This window comes from Rhopalosiphum padi, chromosome 1 (genome assembly GCF_020882245.1).
Source record: "Rhopalosiphum padi isolate XX-2018 chromosome 1, ASM2088224v1, whole genome shotgun sequence".
Taxonomy (NCBI): Eukaryota; Metazoa; Arthropoda; class Insecta; order Hemiptera; family Aphididae; genus Rhopalosiphum; species Rhopalosiphum padi.
In genome coordinates this window covers 165,913-182,526 of record NC_083597.1, presented here as the reverse complement: position 1 = coordinate 182,526, position 16,614 = coordinate 165,913, and the positions used below count along the sequence as shown (strand labels likewise).

Below are 16,614 nucleotides of genomic sequence, written 5' to 3'. Positions count from 1 at the left end.
AGATTTATTTAGAATTAGTTTTGAAATTCTCACATGTATAAAAAAAAAATTGAAATAATTTTTATTGGCTTATCGAAAAGCTCTGGAAAGAAATAAGTTTGCTCAATTAGTTGTTTAGTTCAATGTTAAATGTGGTCAAGTCTTGAGACCAAATATAAAAACAAAATGCAAGATTGGAACCGACGAATGAACTAAAAAAAATTTTTTCGAACATTTAGAATTGATATATTTATAAACTATTTAGTGTATCTTATAGGATTTTTTCAAGATTATTTTATAATTAATTTTAATGCTCAGATGGTTTTTAAAAAGAAACCTTAAGTGTTTAATTTAATTAACTCTTGATAAATGATAATCATTGATTACAGAAGAATGCTTAAAATAAGTTAGACAAATATGTTAACAAACGAGGAAGTACTAGAAAAAATGGATGGTCAAAAATCCGATGAAAAAATACCGATCATTAAGACCCTAATCGAGATCTCCCTAAAAATCGATTTTATTGATGTCCTATATGAAGTCTCAGTATTGAATAACAGAATTTTTTTGCTTACATTCTTTTCAAAAGTTAAAAAAAATATAGAATAACCTAGTAAATAATTTAAGATTTTATGTTTTTGTTCGTTTATTTTTCAAATTAAGTTTAATTTCTTAGGTTAGGTTAGGCTTAAGTTGGAACCAAGATATCAAAAGGACAAAAGTATGATTAACTATTACATTCAATTTTATAACGGAATTTTCTAAATCTTAAATAGTATTAAATTAATGATAATTAATAGTTCAAGTTTAGTTCTATGTATGGTATGACGTGTGTTTAATTCGGTAAATAGGACACTTTGTATTATGTATTTTTTGAGTTGTATACTCCGCGGACACTTTGTACGGTGAAAATAAATTGGTAATAATCGATCGCGGACAATTTGTATGGTACACAAACAGGAAAACATATTTTTTATGATAATTTAAAATTAAATTGCTTAAAACTTTAGATCACGGATCGTGATCACAATCAGTAAGAGGCATGAGTTTGGTGACACAGTAGAATACAACCTATATACTCTAAAATACACTATGAACCAAAATCAAACTACTAAACTAAATTCAAAAAATTTTATGATTATCAAAAATGTATAATAATAACGAAAAAATTGTAAAACAATGTAAAATTATAACATCTTTAGCGTTTTTGCCAGTTGAGGAAATACCTAATGAAATATTTAATATGTATATAACTTTTACTTAAGAACTATTTCCATTAGGAACCACACCTTTAGATAATATCTTATTTTGATTCAACATATAGGTATTAGCGGAAAGAATGATACACTTATTTTCCCTCTTCAAATTTGGAATGTCAGACACCAAAGATTAATAATTTATTGTTAATAAGAATTAATACATTAATAAAAATATAATAAACAAAATAATAATATACCTAATATAATATAGTATGTACATTATACATAGTAAATAATATGGAAACGATAAGGTACATTTTGGCTTTACTCTATACTATACTTTGGATATATCACTATAATTGGTATAATTGATTGGGTGGAGTCTTACATTGTATTATATCAAACAAAGAACAACACTGGTTTATCTTTATTGCCAAAAAACCAACTATGAACGAAATTAACTTACATTGAAGAGCAAAGTTTATAAAAATAGTAAAATTTGTCAAACACAAATTAATTTTTAATTTAACAAAGGTAATAATATGTCAAATTATATATTCAGTTTTTATAATTGTAAATGTTAAAGAAAACTGTACTGGTCGAAAAGTGACTGTGGCGAAAAAGGAAATTATAAATGTTTTCTAGGTGATCGTACAGTGTCCTATAACCGTTTTATTTTTTATCGCTCTCTATTTGTCATTTTTGATTATTTATAATTGTTTCTTAATAAGTATTCAACCTAAACGTGTTATAGCCCACAATCACTTATTTGTTTTTGTTGTTCACATCTTATGTATTTTTCAATTATTGTGTCATAATATTAGCTAATTACAAACCAGTCACGCTAATAAAACTATTACTCTGGATAAAATTTGATTTTCATTATTGGGTGTTAATAATAATAAGGTACCTATAGTAGGTTAGGTTAAACCTACTTACACTCTGGATTTAATATTAGCAACACTAAACTATCAAACTCAAATCTTGTTTTAATTTAAAATTAAACAATATTCCGAAATGAACAACATTGATTCCGTCGATTTAAATCTACATTCAATAATACATTAATATTTTATTTCTATTTAATAAAAATCGTTGCCAATTGGATTAGATGGTCAGATTAATACTATTTACACTGATCTTTTAGCTAAAATAATATGGGATCTATTATTATCATGGTTTTCTTTGTGAGCTCCTCAAATATTTAAAATTAATAAATCAGTTTCTAAGGGGATCGTTATCACGTTAAATGTTCTACAAAGCGGTCATTTATAAATGTGTTCATATTTAATTTAATCATTTTAAATCTTATATCAATTCTCAGTATTTTATTAATGGTTTATTTTTTCACTCTATTAATCAAGTACGAGATCTAGATTTTATCATGTCGGCTGATTTATTATTTAATGCCTATATTAATACACAAGTTATGGAAAAAATGCCCATGTTTATTTGTGTTCATTAAATGCACCTGACTTGATTTTAATGATCCTTTACATATAAAGCATACAATATTAAAGTATTGTATTTTTCACTACTAAGATCATTCCTGGAATATGCAACGGAGTATTTTTATTTTCATTTATAGTTTCTTTCAAAAAAACAATTGTGTTTTCTAAAAGAAAACGATTTTGTTTTAAATCATAGCATTTGCATAAATCGCACTTGTTTACTGTTTACGTTTAGTGCAGTATATAAAGTATATTAAATGTTTATATTATTATTATAATTGGTCAAATCGTAAAATCCATAAATTTATTTTTAAGGTGTCATTGATGTCACGCATGATTCCATCTCCGGATTGGTTTATTGGTATAGATTCGTTTGATCTGTGCGTGAATGGAAACTGGCTCGACAGCATCACTATTGAGGTTAGTATATTATTATCATACTCAGTAGTCAGTATCAATACATTAAATTTATCAAAATATAAAATGTAGAATATATCTTGTTCTAAAAATATGCATGTTTATATTAATGTACAAGTTACATAATAGAATTTGTAGTTTATACAACATTATTGTTACATGGCTATAATATACCTATATTTCAATATTTGTGTGAGTAAGCAAAACAATTTCTAAAAAGTAATATAAAGTTGATTAACTAAAAAAATATGATGAATTTTTTCGATTCGGAATATGAACTTTAATAATATTATCATTTATTCTTTATAGTATTTAACTACTAAATTACAAACACTAATTTATGATAACTACGACTATACCAGTAATAAACGTTTTTATGTATTTCTGTTAGTTAGATAATTACTGAAAACAGCCATTATGTATATGAAAAGAGAGTGAACAATTTTGTGAAACAACAAACTATTTTACTATTTTAGTTATACTTTGCATACATTGACTAAATGACTAAATATTAGCGTCTTACATTAAATAATAATAATATCAATCATTTCACTTTAAGAATGTTCTTTGAAATATGTAAATTAAACAATGAACCATCTTAAAATCAATTTTATTATTATATTATTAGATTCAATTTAACTATTAATTTAGTTAAATTTAGATTATATTTTATCTAATTGAGTATACATTTTAATATAGGCTGATCCAATTGACGCGGGATGCGACAATGGCTTCACGTTTACCGCGCCGAACTGGCCCACCGATCCACAGGGCATTGTATACCGAATAAAAAGCAACTATCCATCACACCCTGCCAGCTCTTTTTATTATCCACAGTTCAATCGGTTACCCACCATAGCGACTTTTCAATTTATAAAAGTATTATTTGATACCTTTTATGGATATTATAGATGATCTATTTAAGTATCTACACTTTTTATCTACATTGTTTAAAAAATTATTGATTTTTTTTAAAATTATTAATGTAATAGTAAAACTACATTTTTGAAAAATCTATATTTTTACAATTTTTAATCGTTGTCATTTTTTAATTTTTACTTTTTTAAGTGACAGCATATATTTTTATTTTCATATTTCACAGCAGAATAATTTTCTAAGTACTTTAATACAAACAAATAAATGTTATATAACTATACGAGTATTGTTAATTAGTAGGTAATAGGTATTATAAGCATTTAATGTTTAAATGCGTGGATTAGTGGACTAACATTTCATTCAACTCCATTCATATAAATACTGTATAAATTATTAACTTCAGGTTTGAAATTAAATATTTATACTCCAAAATACTACGAAATATACAAAATATTGTAACCTAACACAAGGGTTATCAACCTTTTGAAATCCACGCCCTACCTCTTATTACTATAAGATTTATGTATGCATAATATTTTTATGTATAATATAATATACTTCATAACATAGTTTAATGTTGGTTATTGGATTAATATAAATATAACTTAAATTAAGTTTTTTTTTTGATATTAAATTAATTTATTTGCATAAGAAAAAAAATATTATTACAATTTAAAATTAAAATGAACTAATTAAATACAAATTAATGAGAGGGTTGGCACTGTTTAATTTTAATCAATTTTTGAATGCTTGACGACATGTGATAATGCGCATCTCAGATCACTGTCCACGTCCAATCGTGATCGATGTTTAGATTTTATATAAACAAGTGCCGAAAAGCTAGACTCACAGAGGTAGGTTTAAACTGAGACAAGTACGGCACGAAAGCTACAATACAACTAAATAGGTAATAATATAAAATTAGTCATACGTTAGTCATTATTAATCATACGTTGTATGAGATTATTAGTGTAATCATAATATTTATAGAATAGGTTAGGTGCAAACCTACTCTATAAAATTAAAAATATGTACTGTCATTAAAGAAGTAAAGCTAAACAAATGATAGTGACAAAAAATATAATTTTCTTATCTAATTATGTGAAAATAATATTTTCAAAAAAAGTTGAAGGTGAAATAATTTAACAATGAGTGTGAGAACTTAAATGAATCACGCGTTATAAGTGTAATAAATTATGTCATAGGGCCTATAACCTAACCTAACCTAACCTATGTCATAGGCCATATAAAAAATCAGTATTTTATGCAAAAATACTAGGCTCTTTACAATGGGATAGCCTGTCTGTGAACTACTTATTAATTATTCAAATGGCCGGATAAGCAAGCTTATTGCAAATAGACATCCGCATTGGGCATTTTTACAAACGTCAATTATTATATAGTAATTTTTACTTGCACAAAAAAAAATATTATGCAAACTTTATAAGCATCTATTATATTTATTTTAGTGAAGTTGAATATTATTGTACAGTTTTTGACATAACTGTGCTCTCCAAATTGTTAATATCTCATCCTTGTTTCTCTTTATATTATTATTTAATTTGGTACTTAGTCGAGAAATATAGATATTTGTTTTTTTTTTTTTTGTACAAACAATAAATTGCAATACAATAACTTTATAATAATTTTAGTTTTTAAAAGGTATAACTGCTCTAAATTTGTCTGCAATAAGCCCATTTAATAGCTGGCTGTTTGGAAAAATAATAATTAGTTCACAAACGGACTACTCCATTGAAAAGAGCATAGTGTTTTTGTCAAAAAGTTTAATTTTCCTTATAACCTACGACATATTATATGATTACATTTACAGAAATACTTATTAACCAATTCTTTTTCATGGAATGTGTAATATTGCTGTGTTTTGTTTTTTTTTGGTAAATATTATAGATCAAAGAATACGAACAATCTTTGAACGGTAGAGGACAGGCATCAGACCCCACGGTAAAAATCGAAGAGAGCGTTATTAAAGTTTTAAATGGTGACAGTGATAGCGATCGTGAGGTACAACTGGAAATGGAACAGCAAAGACGAGAACAAGAGTACAATAACTATAAAAGGTAAGGTTACAGTACACTGTGTGTACTAATTAAACTGTGTACATTTTTTAAATTAAGCTTAATTTATCTTACTTGGTCTAATACAATTTTTAACGACTTATTAAATTAAGATGTATAAATATATTTCACATTTATGATTTTTAAAAAATAAGCATTAGGGTTGGGCTATTGTTATACAGTAGAATCCACTTATTTGGGCACTACATAAAGGGAACAACTGCTTAATAGGGACAGATTGCATAGTCCCGAAAGAATGTATCGGTTTATTAGTTATTCGGTTAATCGGAACAGTCGGATAATGGGGACAAATAGGTCACCGCCAAATGTGTCCCAATTAAGCGGATTCTACTGTATATTTTAATTGTATGCTATGTTTTTAAACGGTAAAATGCATGATAGTGTATTATAGCTCTTATAAGTATTAATATGTATATTTATACTATTGTACACTATGCAAGAATTGAGTAAAAAATGTTAAATTCAAATACTTGTAACTTTTTAATTTTTAAACATAAATACAACTATTTATTGTATAAATGCTATAAATTGAAAATTAAAATAAGTTAAGCCCTAACTTATGCATTTAGTTATATATATTTATTTATTATAAACTTAGTATATATTACTCATATTCTTCCTTATTCTTCTTCTTATTTTTTTTTTTTTTTGAGGACTTATTAGTATTTTTAGGAGACGGAATCGTTTTAACATCAATTAATATTGCTTTCACCAATATTGTGGATCATTGGTGTTATGTTTATTTAGACATAAATATTATAACTTAAATGGTTTAATAAAACTGTAGTGATTCATTTGTGTTGACATTCCAGTATTCCACTTAAACAACCGGTTGTAAAAATACAATCCCCAAATTAAATTGGGTGGAAAAAGTCTTGAATACGATCCGACACCGAAATATCTAGGAGTGACGCTTGATAGACAGTTAACTTAAAACATCACATCGAAAATACTGCTACTAAACTTAAAACTCGAAACAACATTATTCATAAACTAGCTGGCTCATCCTTGGGGGCAGCAATGCCCACCCTGAGAACGTCGGCCTTAACGCTAGTCTACTCTGCCGCAGAATATGCCTCCCCAGTGTGGTTAAATAGTTCGCATTGTAGCAAGATCGATGTTCAACTTAATCATTCTATGCGTATTATCTCTGGTACTGTCAAATCGACTCCGACAGAATGGCTCCCAGTCCTATGCAACATTCTACCGCCACACATTCGGCGTAAAAAAGCTGCATGCAGAGAATGGTCAAAATATTTATCAAATACATCCCTCCCATTACATCAAGACACGTCAAACTAGAATCTTAGGCTAAAATCTAGAGAACCTGCTTATCTAACTATAACCAGACTCATTGATAACCAGTATGACGGTATGGATGAATGGAAACTAGAATGGCAGAATTCTACCATAGACAATTATAGCCTAATTAAAAGCCTGGATACTCTAGTTCCTGCAGGACAACAATTAGCCCGTCACGAGTGGGTAACACTTAATCGCCTACGTACATGGTCGCTTCGGAGAGATTCAGAGATGCTACATAAATGGAAAATGAGGGATAGTTCCGGCTGTGACTGCGGCCACTCATTACAGTCCATCTCCCATATTATAAGTGATTGCCCTCTCCACGCATTTAACGGGACAGTGGAAGAACTCCACAAAGCAACCGAAAACGTGGTAACATGGATAAGGACACTTGACATCCAACTTTAGACTACTTAACTAATTGACAACATAGAAAAGTTACCCATTGCATTAATTTTAAAGTTTAATATTGTTTTATTGTTATGTGAATTATTTATATACACTTGTATCTAGTTTGTAATGCTTGCATATTATACCATACGATAATAATAATAATAATGGTTTAATTACCATATAATATTATAAATAAATATAGTTTTAAATTATATTAATGCATTAATATTTATTAACTAATGCTTACAGCAATTAAATAACGACTGATAATTCATTTTTCAGTATTGGCGATGATAAAGTATTGGTTTCCAATAACGTTACATCGTCCATATCAATACCAAAAGGTAATAAAGAAGCGTTGATGAACAGTATTTTGGACAATTATCATGTTCAAAAACATAAGAAAACTCACAAAAAATCAAGTGATTATTTATTTATTTATTTTTAGTTTCCAAAAATACTGTAATTATGAATATCTAATAATTGTAAACTATCAAATAACTATCAAATTGTTATTTACCCTTTTATGGATTTCAATTAATAGGGGTCAAAATAACGTAAATGTTAAGTTAGATATATTATATATTTGTATTCATTCAAAATTATAATCTCATATTCACACCAAAAAACGTTAATTTTAAATCTCTTAAAATAACAATAGATAACCTAGTTTTACATTACTGTGCAACTTACTATGTAGCAGAAGCGAGTGTTCTAGTTTTTTTTTAACTAGATTTTTATATCACTACGTTTTATGTGCAGGGTACCGGGACTGCAGATTAGGTGTCTGGTCTGAATGGAGTGCATGCAGCGTGTCATGTGGTATCGGCGAAATGCAGAGGCGCAGAGAAGTGATAAAACACCCAAGAGGAGCAGGACGGCAGTGTCCACCATTGTTGCAGACCAAATGGTGTGGGAGCGCCAAAGACTGTCCCTCACAAACACATTTTGAGTGGTAATAATACAAGTTACAATAACATATATCATATTATGTTTTGTATGTTGTTATAATAATATTATATTATAATAAATGTATACTGTACATCAAATAATTAATAATAATTTTATTTTATAAAAAACATCATTTCACAAAATGTTAATCAATAACTGATTCAGAATTACGATTTCCTAAATTCCTAAAACACTTTTCGCGTACAACATATAGGTAGTATTATATATTATAATATATATTGTTATTTAAAACGCTAATTGCACTCCAAGTATCGACAACTAAATCGTGTCACTAGCCTTATTTATCGCCAACCTCCTTCATGCAATATTTTATTTAAGTTTTGTCTCCTTATATTTTAAGACAGAATTGTAAAATTGACTGTAAAATATTTAATTGTATAGATAAGGTATAGGTTTATCAAAAACTTTAGATCAATTTAAGATTATATTATATTATATTATATTTACAACAGTACCTTTGTATGTTAAGACGTGTATTATATTATTTATTTTCCATTCAAGTGGCCAAGCTAATTATGAATTAAAATTAAGATAATAATTACGTTTTTGACATCAAATATGATAATAATATTGTATGTATTAATTTTACGAGAGCAAAAATTTGTATAATCTCACCATTGTATTATTTAACGTCTGGCATAGATATTGTGGTTTTTTTTTTCGAACGAAATAACTATTATTAAAAAGACGTACTTAATATTGTTGTAATAAGCAAACTAATTATTAGATTTTTAAAATCTATTAAAAATTGATTATTTATATAATTCATTTTAATAATTTATCTTCTTAGTATTTTATTGTGTAATATATTTTTAGAATACCACGTTCAGTATGATTAAAATAATTGTATTTTGTATAATATAGGTTATGTATCATTGATTGTAAAATGATAATATGTATTTTTTATTATAATGTAATATTGTATTAGTAATTTAATTTGACTATTTAATTGTAATTTAGATGTACCGGAATTATGAAAAAAACATACTTACCTATATCATAATAATACATAATAATTTAGGTAATAAAATATGGTGTTATAATTAATTGTGGATTGTGATAAACAATATTATCATACTAATTTTTTTTTTTTACTTTCATCTATAATTGTCCATAAGTTGTAGTTATTTTTTCTAATTACCCTTTGACTGCGTATATGAGTATATAATAATAATTTTTATTATAATTATTATTATAATATAAACACATAAATACATAATCATATCATTGTATTTATAATATATCATATCATACAGATATTATATTCTTAAACAGCATTATATCATTTATATCTACCCGTTTGTGTAGTTATGGTACTCCGAATGGGAGAGAAACTACTTTCGCATTTATTCCATTTATTCAGCTTAAACACCCGCAAACCACAATAATTCTTGAGGAATACCATCGAAACAAATAAAATGCCTATATTGAGGACAATATTTTATATTTCTAACGTTAACTTAAAATTCCAGAAACATAGAATAAAATATATGATTTCTATTTTCCCTGTGTTATAATAAGCTGTTGACCTACGCGAAGAAGTTTTAAAGGATGTTATACATCAGGGGTGGGCACCCCGCCAACTTTAATAGACTTGCGATCGACCTCCGACTCCGAGATTTTCTAGGTTGTCGCGGTCGACCAAAAAAAAAAAGGTTGTCAATAAACAAAAAATATATTATATGTACAGGTGTGTTACTCGTCTTTTATTCGATATCTGTGAATAATTTCGTTTTTCGTAGTTGTTTTTTGCTTTATTCTAAATATAATTTTTATATTCGTGAGATATACAAAGATATATAAATTTACAAAAAAAAAAAAAAATATTTAAATTTTTTTCTGAAAAAAATTCAAGAAAATACGAAAGGGTGTCGCTATCGACTGGTTGGCCACCCCTGTTATACATCACTAAATTTTTTAATTTTTTGAGGGCTTGTTAACATCTGTGGGAGAAGAAGTCGTTTTAACCTCAATTAATATTTTTCCATCAATATTGTGGAGAATTGATGTTATGTTTATGTTAAGTGCTCTGAAATCTCAGAATAATAATAATAATAATTAATAATACATTATGTGTTTACAACACATCATATAGTCAACGGTAATAAAACTTAGTACTACACACCCAAATATTCCGTGACTGGTGCTAGGAGTAGATATAAAATGAAAATCTAAGGTTAACAACAAAAAAAGGAAAGATAGGTCTAAGAAGTCCAGATTTCCAAAAATACACCAGATTCATAACATAATAGTTCTAGTCCTTGATAAACAATGAATTATATTTGTTCATATCAGAAATTACGTATAGGTGTTCGGTTTGGAATGAATAAAACAACACGTCGTGTATGTAATTAGGACGGCACTTTATTGTATTACAATAATTATTACAATGTATGTATATATTGTATATAATTATCATTATTATCAGCCAGCAGTATCAGAAAATCTAATACAAAAATAACTTATTCCACAATCACTGAGTTAAATTTAGAAATCAAAATGGCCTATTCATCTATCATTAAATTGGTCCATTTTTGGCCCAAAGTTATTATTAAAATGGTAATGACAAAATGAATTATGTGCTACTATCTAGTGAATAATTTATTTTTTAGCTTTGGGCCATTTTTGCACTGAAATAAAATATAATTCTGCAACATATTTTGAAATAAAACGCAATTTGATTTTTTGTGGGTTGGGCCGATAGGTTTTACACGTTGATCATATATGAGTAACTCTTGACCGTTCGCGCTCTCGCGAACTTAGATAAATAATCGCGGTCGTTACAATCAGTGGCGTAAATTGGGTCCAATTTCTGGTGGTGCAGAGGCATATTCTCAACCTATAGGTAATTTCCAACACACCAATAATCCAACTTTCTAAGTAAAATCCTTCCCTATAAACTATATATTTTCCCATAATATATTTCTTTAAATAATAAATACATTTTGAATTATTTTAGCTGTAAAACCTTTATTATTATAATATTAATAAAAAAAATAGTCAAAATGTTTTTTTTATTTATTTTAAGTTGAGATTACGTCCTCTTTCCACAGTTCCCGAATCGAATTCATTAATTACTTGGTCCAAATTAATATTATTCTTTTTTTCGATCTGCAAAGTAGCTAAACTACTAGCCTTTCTTGTCCCATAGTCGTTCTAAGGTAAGTTTTTAACCTCTTTAGACAAGAAAAAGATCTTTCGCAACCTGCTATATTAGTAGGTACCTATTGTTAGGAATATTTTTAATGTCTCTGTAAATAATGGAAAACCTTTTTGAATGTAATTTTGTTTTATGTATTCTATTTTTGATTCTAATTTGTCAGGTAGGTACTGAATTATTGCCATATTTTTTATTTTACTATTTTAGAACATAGATACTAGATAGAATAATAATTTAATTGATAATGCCTATTATATGCACGGAATTTACAATTTTGTATCTGTTTATATATTATTATATATTTCAACGATTTTCTGGTGGTGCAAAAACATACCTTTGCACTACCACATTTTACTATTTTAGATGTGGTTGTGCAAGTGCTGCATTTGTTGCAGGTGGTTACGATCACGACCGCATCAAGGTGGATTGATAAGGTGTAAACAGTAACAATATTATTTGATTGAAAATATTGCAGGAGAAAAGTTCACCACTAGATTGCGTTGAATACCCGATAGAGGATAAAAATCATTCAGCTTTCTACACAAAATTGTAGTAAAACAGAATAAACTATCGTCTATCACTGTATGCCTGTATTTAATAAAATATTATATATTATATCATGTAATAAATTTACTATATAAAAAAAATGTCTATTATTTAATATATTATCCATCATGTCAACATTTCCTTTGTTGTTAGTTTAATTGGTGGTAAAGAAGACGCTGTTCTCTAATGTTAATAGCTATTATTAACTGGCTATAAATATATATACTATAATTAGTAATTACTAAGTTACTAGCTATAAACTTACAGTATTGGGTAGTAATGTTATGAAAGTAACGCATTTCATAATTCCATTTGGAATTATTTTCAAGTAACGAATATTACTTTTGAAAGTAATTTCTATAGTACCTACCTATTAGTATAAAATGCACACGTTATAGTTTTCGAATTATTAAGTACACGTGTCCGGTTAAGCACGATTCCGTACGTTTTACCTTTTTGGGAACACGATTCCGTACGATTTTGATCAAACTATGGATTGTCAAAATGACCCCAAAAACAACACCATTCCGTACGATTTTATGTGCAATGTTGCCATTTATTATATTTATTTTCAATTTGTTATTTATTTGATTGTCAATAAAAAAACTTGATGAACATTTGTTAAAAAAAAAAATATGTAAAAATTATAAGTATAAGTATAAAAAAATGTGGACTATGAAACTGTGCATTATATGTTCTATGGAAACTCTCCGATCCATTTGTTGTACTAAAGAAAAAAAATTATGAAAACACATAATTTTACACCTTGTATATAGTTATTATAGTATTACCGAGGATTTTCTGACGAGCCCAAATTGCTGGTGTAAATAAATAATCATTTTCTACATAAGTATGCAATATATAATCAGAAAATAAGCATCCTATATCTATATTTGGACATATAGATACAAGTTCAACGAATGCATTTTTGATATAATGTGGTGGTAGGAATGGCAAACCGAAAAATAGTTTTAACCATTTTCCTAACTCATCGTCGTTTGTATATGATGTTCGGAGCTGCTGCTTAGAATTTATCTGTAAAGTTATTACGTTTAATATTATAATTTTATTACCTATGTATATATTTATAATATGTTATTTTAAGCATAATTACTTTTCGCCACCAAAACTGCCCTAAATGAAATCGACATGCTTGAATAACTATCTTCTAAGATCGTGGTTCGAACACTAACCTCAAATCGCAAAAATTCAAATTAATACCAACCATTAAACATTGTAAATAGTTCTACTACGATTTTTGAGTATGTGAATTTCTCACCCTGGTCATCAGAAATTCAGAACCAGATACATTATTTATCCGTCGTATTCCGTCGGTCGAAATTGATAAATGACTGTTATTTAATTTTTTAACGACTTTAACGGGCAACGGATAATGATTACTTGTTTTACATTTTCTGCTCCTGGCTGGAAGTTTGGTTCAACGTTTAACAAAAGTAAAACTTGTATAAAATAAGTACCTAAATCAATCGTTTGTAATAAATAAATATCCAACTAGTAAGTACTACATTTATTTTTGGCATAAGTTTAGTTTAGCGGCCACTCGAATTTTTCGATTTTTTTTCGGAAACCTATGTATTTTAACGAGTCTTAAACGATGGTCTAAAAATAAATTCGGGGAAATCATTAGTTTTGAAGTTATAGACTTACAAAGTTCACGATTTTTGGTTTTTTACCCATACGCGTGACGGGATATTTTCGATTTGCGGAGCAGAGAGACTGCACCGAGGAGCAAAACGTGTAATCACTGCACATACTATACGACATAACTTACCCTGTGGGCTGTGACATACTTGAGGTTGTGTTGCATAGTAAGTCGAGGGATATTTTTTTGTTTTTTTTTTACATTGAAAATCATACAAGGATACGGGTTACACTGTCAAAAAGTAAAACCAATTTTTATATTTTATTTTAAAACTAAAAACAAATTGTTTCGGATTCGTCTCCACACTCTACCTCAGAGCCGGTTCCAGATTCCGACTCTGCAGACTCAACAGAAGTGTCGTCTCTAACTCCATCGATAGGGTCGTATACTACGGAACATAATCCGAAAAACTCTGCTAGAGGGTCAACATTTTTTAGCCGGCACGATTTTAAAAACATGTACTTTGCCAAGTACCCTGCGTAGAAACGTTTTTACGACAGTATTGGCTCATGGATGCTTTAGCATGACGTCACATCCCTTCCACATTATTGGTATGTGCTCCGGTATCATGGTGTTTAAATTCAATTGAGTGGTTCACGGTAAAATGTGTGTAACCCTCATCTTTCAAACAATCGTAACTCTAAATTTATCAAACCATAATTAATATCTTATATAAATTATACCTCGGCACGCCGCTACGCACGTCGACACGAGTACCCGGAACACCGCTACGCACCGTCATGGCCGCGTGGACCGCGTGTCGGCGCGATGACCGCTACGCACGTGTGGTTTTGCATGGCGGACGGTTGGACCCGAGTTTTTGTATATTTGTGAGCGGCCGGTCGGTCGGTCGGCGATCAGCCGGCCGTCGGATCACCGATCACGGTACACGACAGCAAAGCCACGGGCGACGCCGAAGCCGACGCGTCCAACTCAGCCGTGCCGTTCTCGCCCCGCCAGTTCTTGGCGAGGGCGTGCCCGGCATCAGCGCCGAGTTGGTATCCGTCCACGTTTCGGCGACCGACCCATCTCGCACGCCGAGTGGCAAACCTCGACTGGCGCTGCGGGCCCTCCTACCGGCGGTTTCGGCCGCCCGTGTTCGCGTCTCCGTCGGCTCGGCCCGGTATCCCCGAACGCGTTCGCCCGTCGTCCACGGCGGTCGTCGGGCGCGGCCGCGCCATCCGCGTCCCGGCGTGCAGCGGGCGTGTGTCGGCCGGGGGGCAACCTCTGGTCGGCGCTCGTCAGTCGTGCGTCGGGCTCCGCGGTGAAGCGCGCCGTGTTCGCGGCCGTCGCCGGCGGATCACGATACGTTACTAGGGCTACCGCCGGCTCCCAGGAGCTTAAATTCTTCTTAGAGGGACAGGCGGCGGACGAAAATAGCCGCACGAGACTGAGCGATAACAGGTCTGTGATGCCCTTAGATGTTCTGGGCCGCACGCGCGCTACACTGAAGGAATCAGCGTGTGTTAACATTCCTGGGCCGATAGGCTTCCGGGTAACCCGCTGAACCTCCTTCGTGCTTAGGGATCGTGGCTTGCAATTTTTCCACGTGAACGAGGAATTCCCAGTAAGCGCGAGTCATCAGCTCGCGTTGATTACGTCCCTGCCCTTTGTACACACCGCCCGTCGCTACTACCGATTGAACGACCGCAGTGAGGTCTTCGGACCGGACGCGCGTTATTCGGCCCCCTCGGGGGCTGGGTCGTTGTGCGACCGGGAAGATGACCGAACTCGGCCGTTTAGAGGAAGTAAAAGTCGTAACAAGGTTTCCGTAGGTGAACCTGCGGAAGGATCATTAGAGACGGGCCCGCGGCACCGGCGTCCCACGCCGGTCTCGCGCGCGCCTAATCCGACCCCGTGGCCGCGTGCGCTCGCGACTAGCTCGCCGACCGCCCGCGCGCCGCGACCCCCGACCAAGCGTCGACCGAAAGATGGTTACCGTCGAAAGACATTGCGCCGCGCGCACGCGTGGCGCAGAAATTTCGTCGACAAACAAAACAAAAAAAAACACCCGACCCCGAACGGCGGATCACTTGGCTCGTGGATCGATGAAGACCGCAGCTATCTGCGCGTCGTCGTGTAATCCGCAGGTTATACGAACATCGACCAGTCGAACGCACATTGCGGCCTCGGTGACCCGCGGGTCCCGGGCCACGCCTGTCTGAGGGTCGTATACCGGATACTCGGCCAGACCGACGCGCCGCCGGCAGGCGTCCGACGGGCGACCGTCGGCCGCTCCGGCTGCGCGAGATTGGCGGTTCGACCGGGGAACGACGCCCCGCCGTCTGCCTCGCGGCGACGGCGACGGCGCCCGCCTCCGGTCGTCCGCCCAAGTTGTGACGGCAAACAGTCACGGTTTCTCGCGCCGTAAAACGGCACGTCCCCGTCCGCCCGCCGCGCGAGAGCGCGGCCGGGCCGGCTGAGAGTCCTAAAGACACCTCTCCGGCTTCCGAGAAGCGGACGCGGACGGTCGCCGTACGGACGGAGCGCGGACCGCAGGCTGCCGTGTTAAGAAAAAAAACACAAACACACCGATACGTTCCGACCTCAGATCAGG

General features: G+C 32.2%; 1 protein-coding gene and 1 non-coding gene across 2 annotated transcripts in view; both read left to right on the top strand.

Moving 5' to 3' along the window:
* The window catches only part of LOC132917265 (spondin-2), a 122,967-nt gene extending 113,007 nt beyond the window's left edge, over positions 1 to 9,960 (top strand). Inside the window, exons 3-7 of the mRNA XM_060977918.1 lie at positions 2,945 to 3,049; positions 3,746 to 3,925; positions 5,831 to 6,000; positions 7,999 to 8,138; positions 8,479 to 9,960. Coding sequence (XP_060833901.1) covers positions 2,945 to 3,049; positions 3,746 to 3,925; positions 5,831 to 6,000; positions 7,999 to 8,138; positions 8,479 to 8,675 — 792 coding nt within the window. The 3' untranslated portion in view covers positions 8,676 to 9,960. The remainder of the gene's footprint in view (positions 1 to 2,944; positions 3,050 to 3,745; positions 3,926 to 5,830; positions 6,001 to 7,998; positions 8,139 to 8,478) is intronic.
* A 6,110-nt stretch (positions 9,961 to 16,070) lies between these two features.
* On the top strand, positions 16,071 to 16,228 carry LOC132918761 (5.8S ribosomal RNA). The gene has a single exon (XR_009660556.1). It is a non-coding gene; the product is annotated as a 5.8S ribosomal RNA (ribosomal RNA).
* Positions 16,229 to 16,614: the final 386 nt, after the last annotated feature.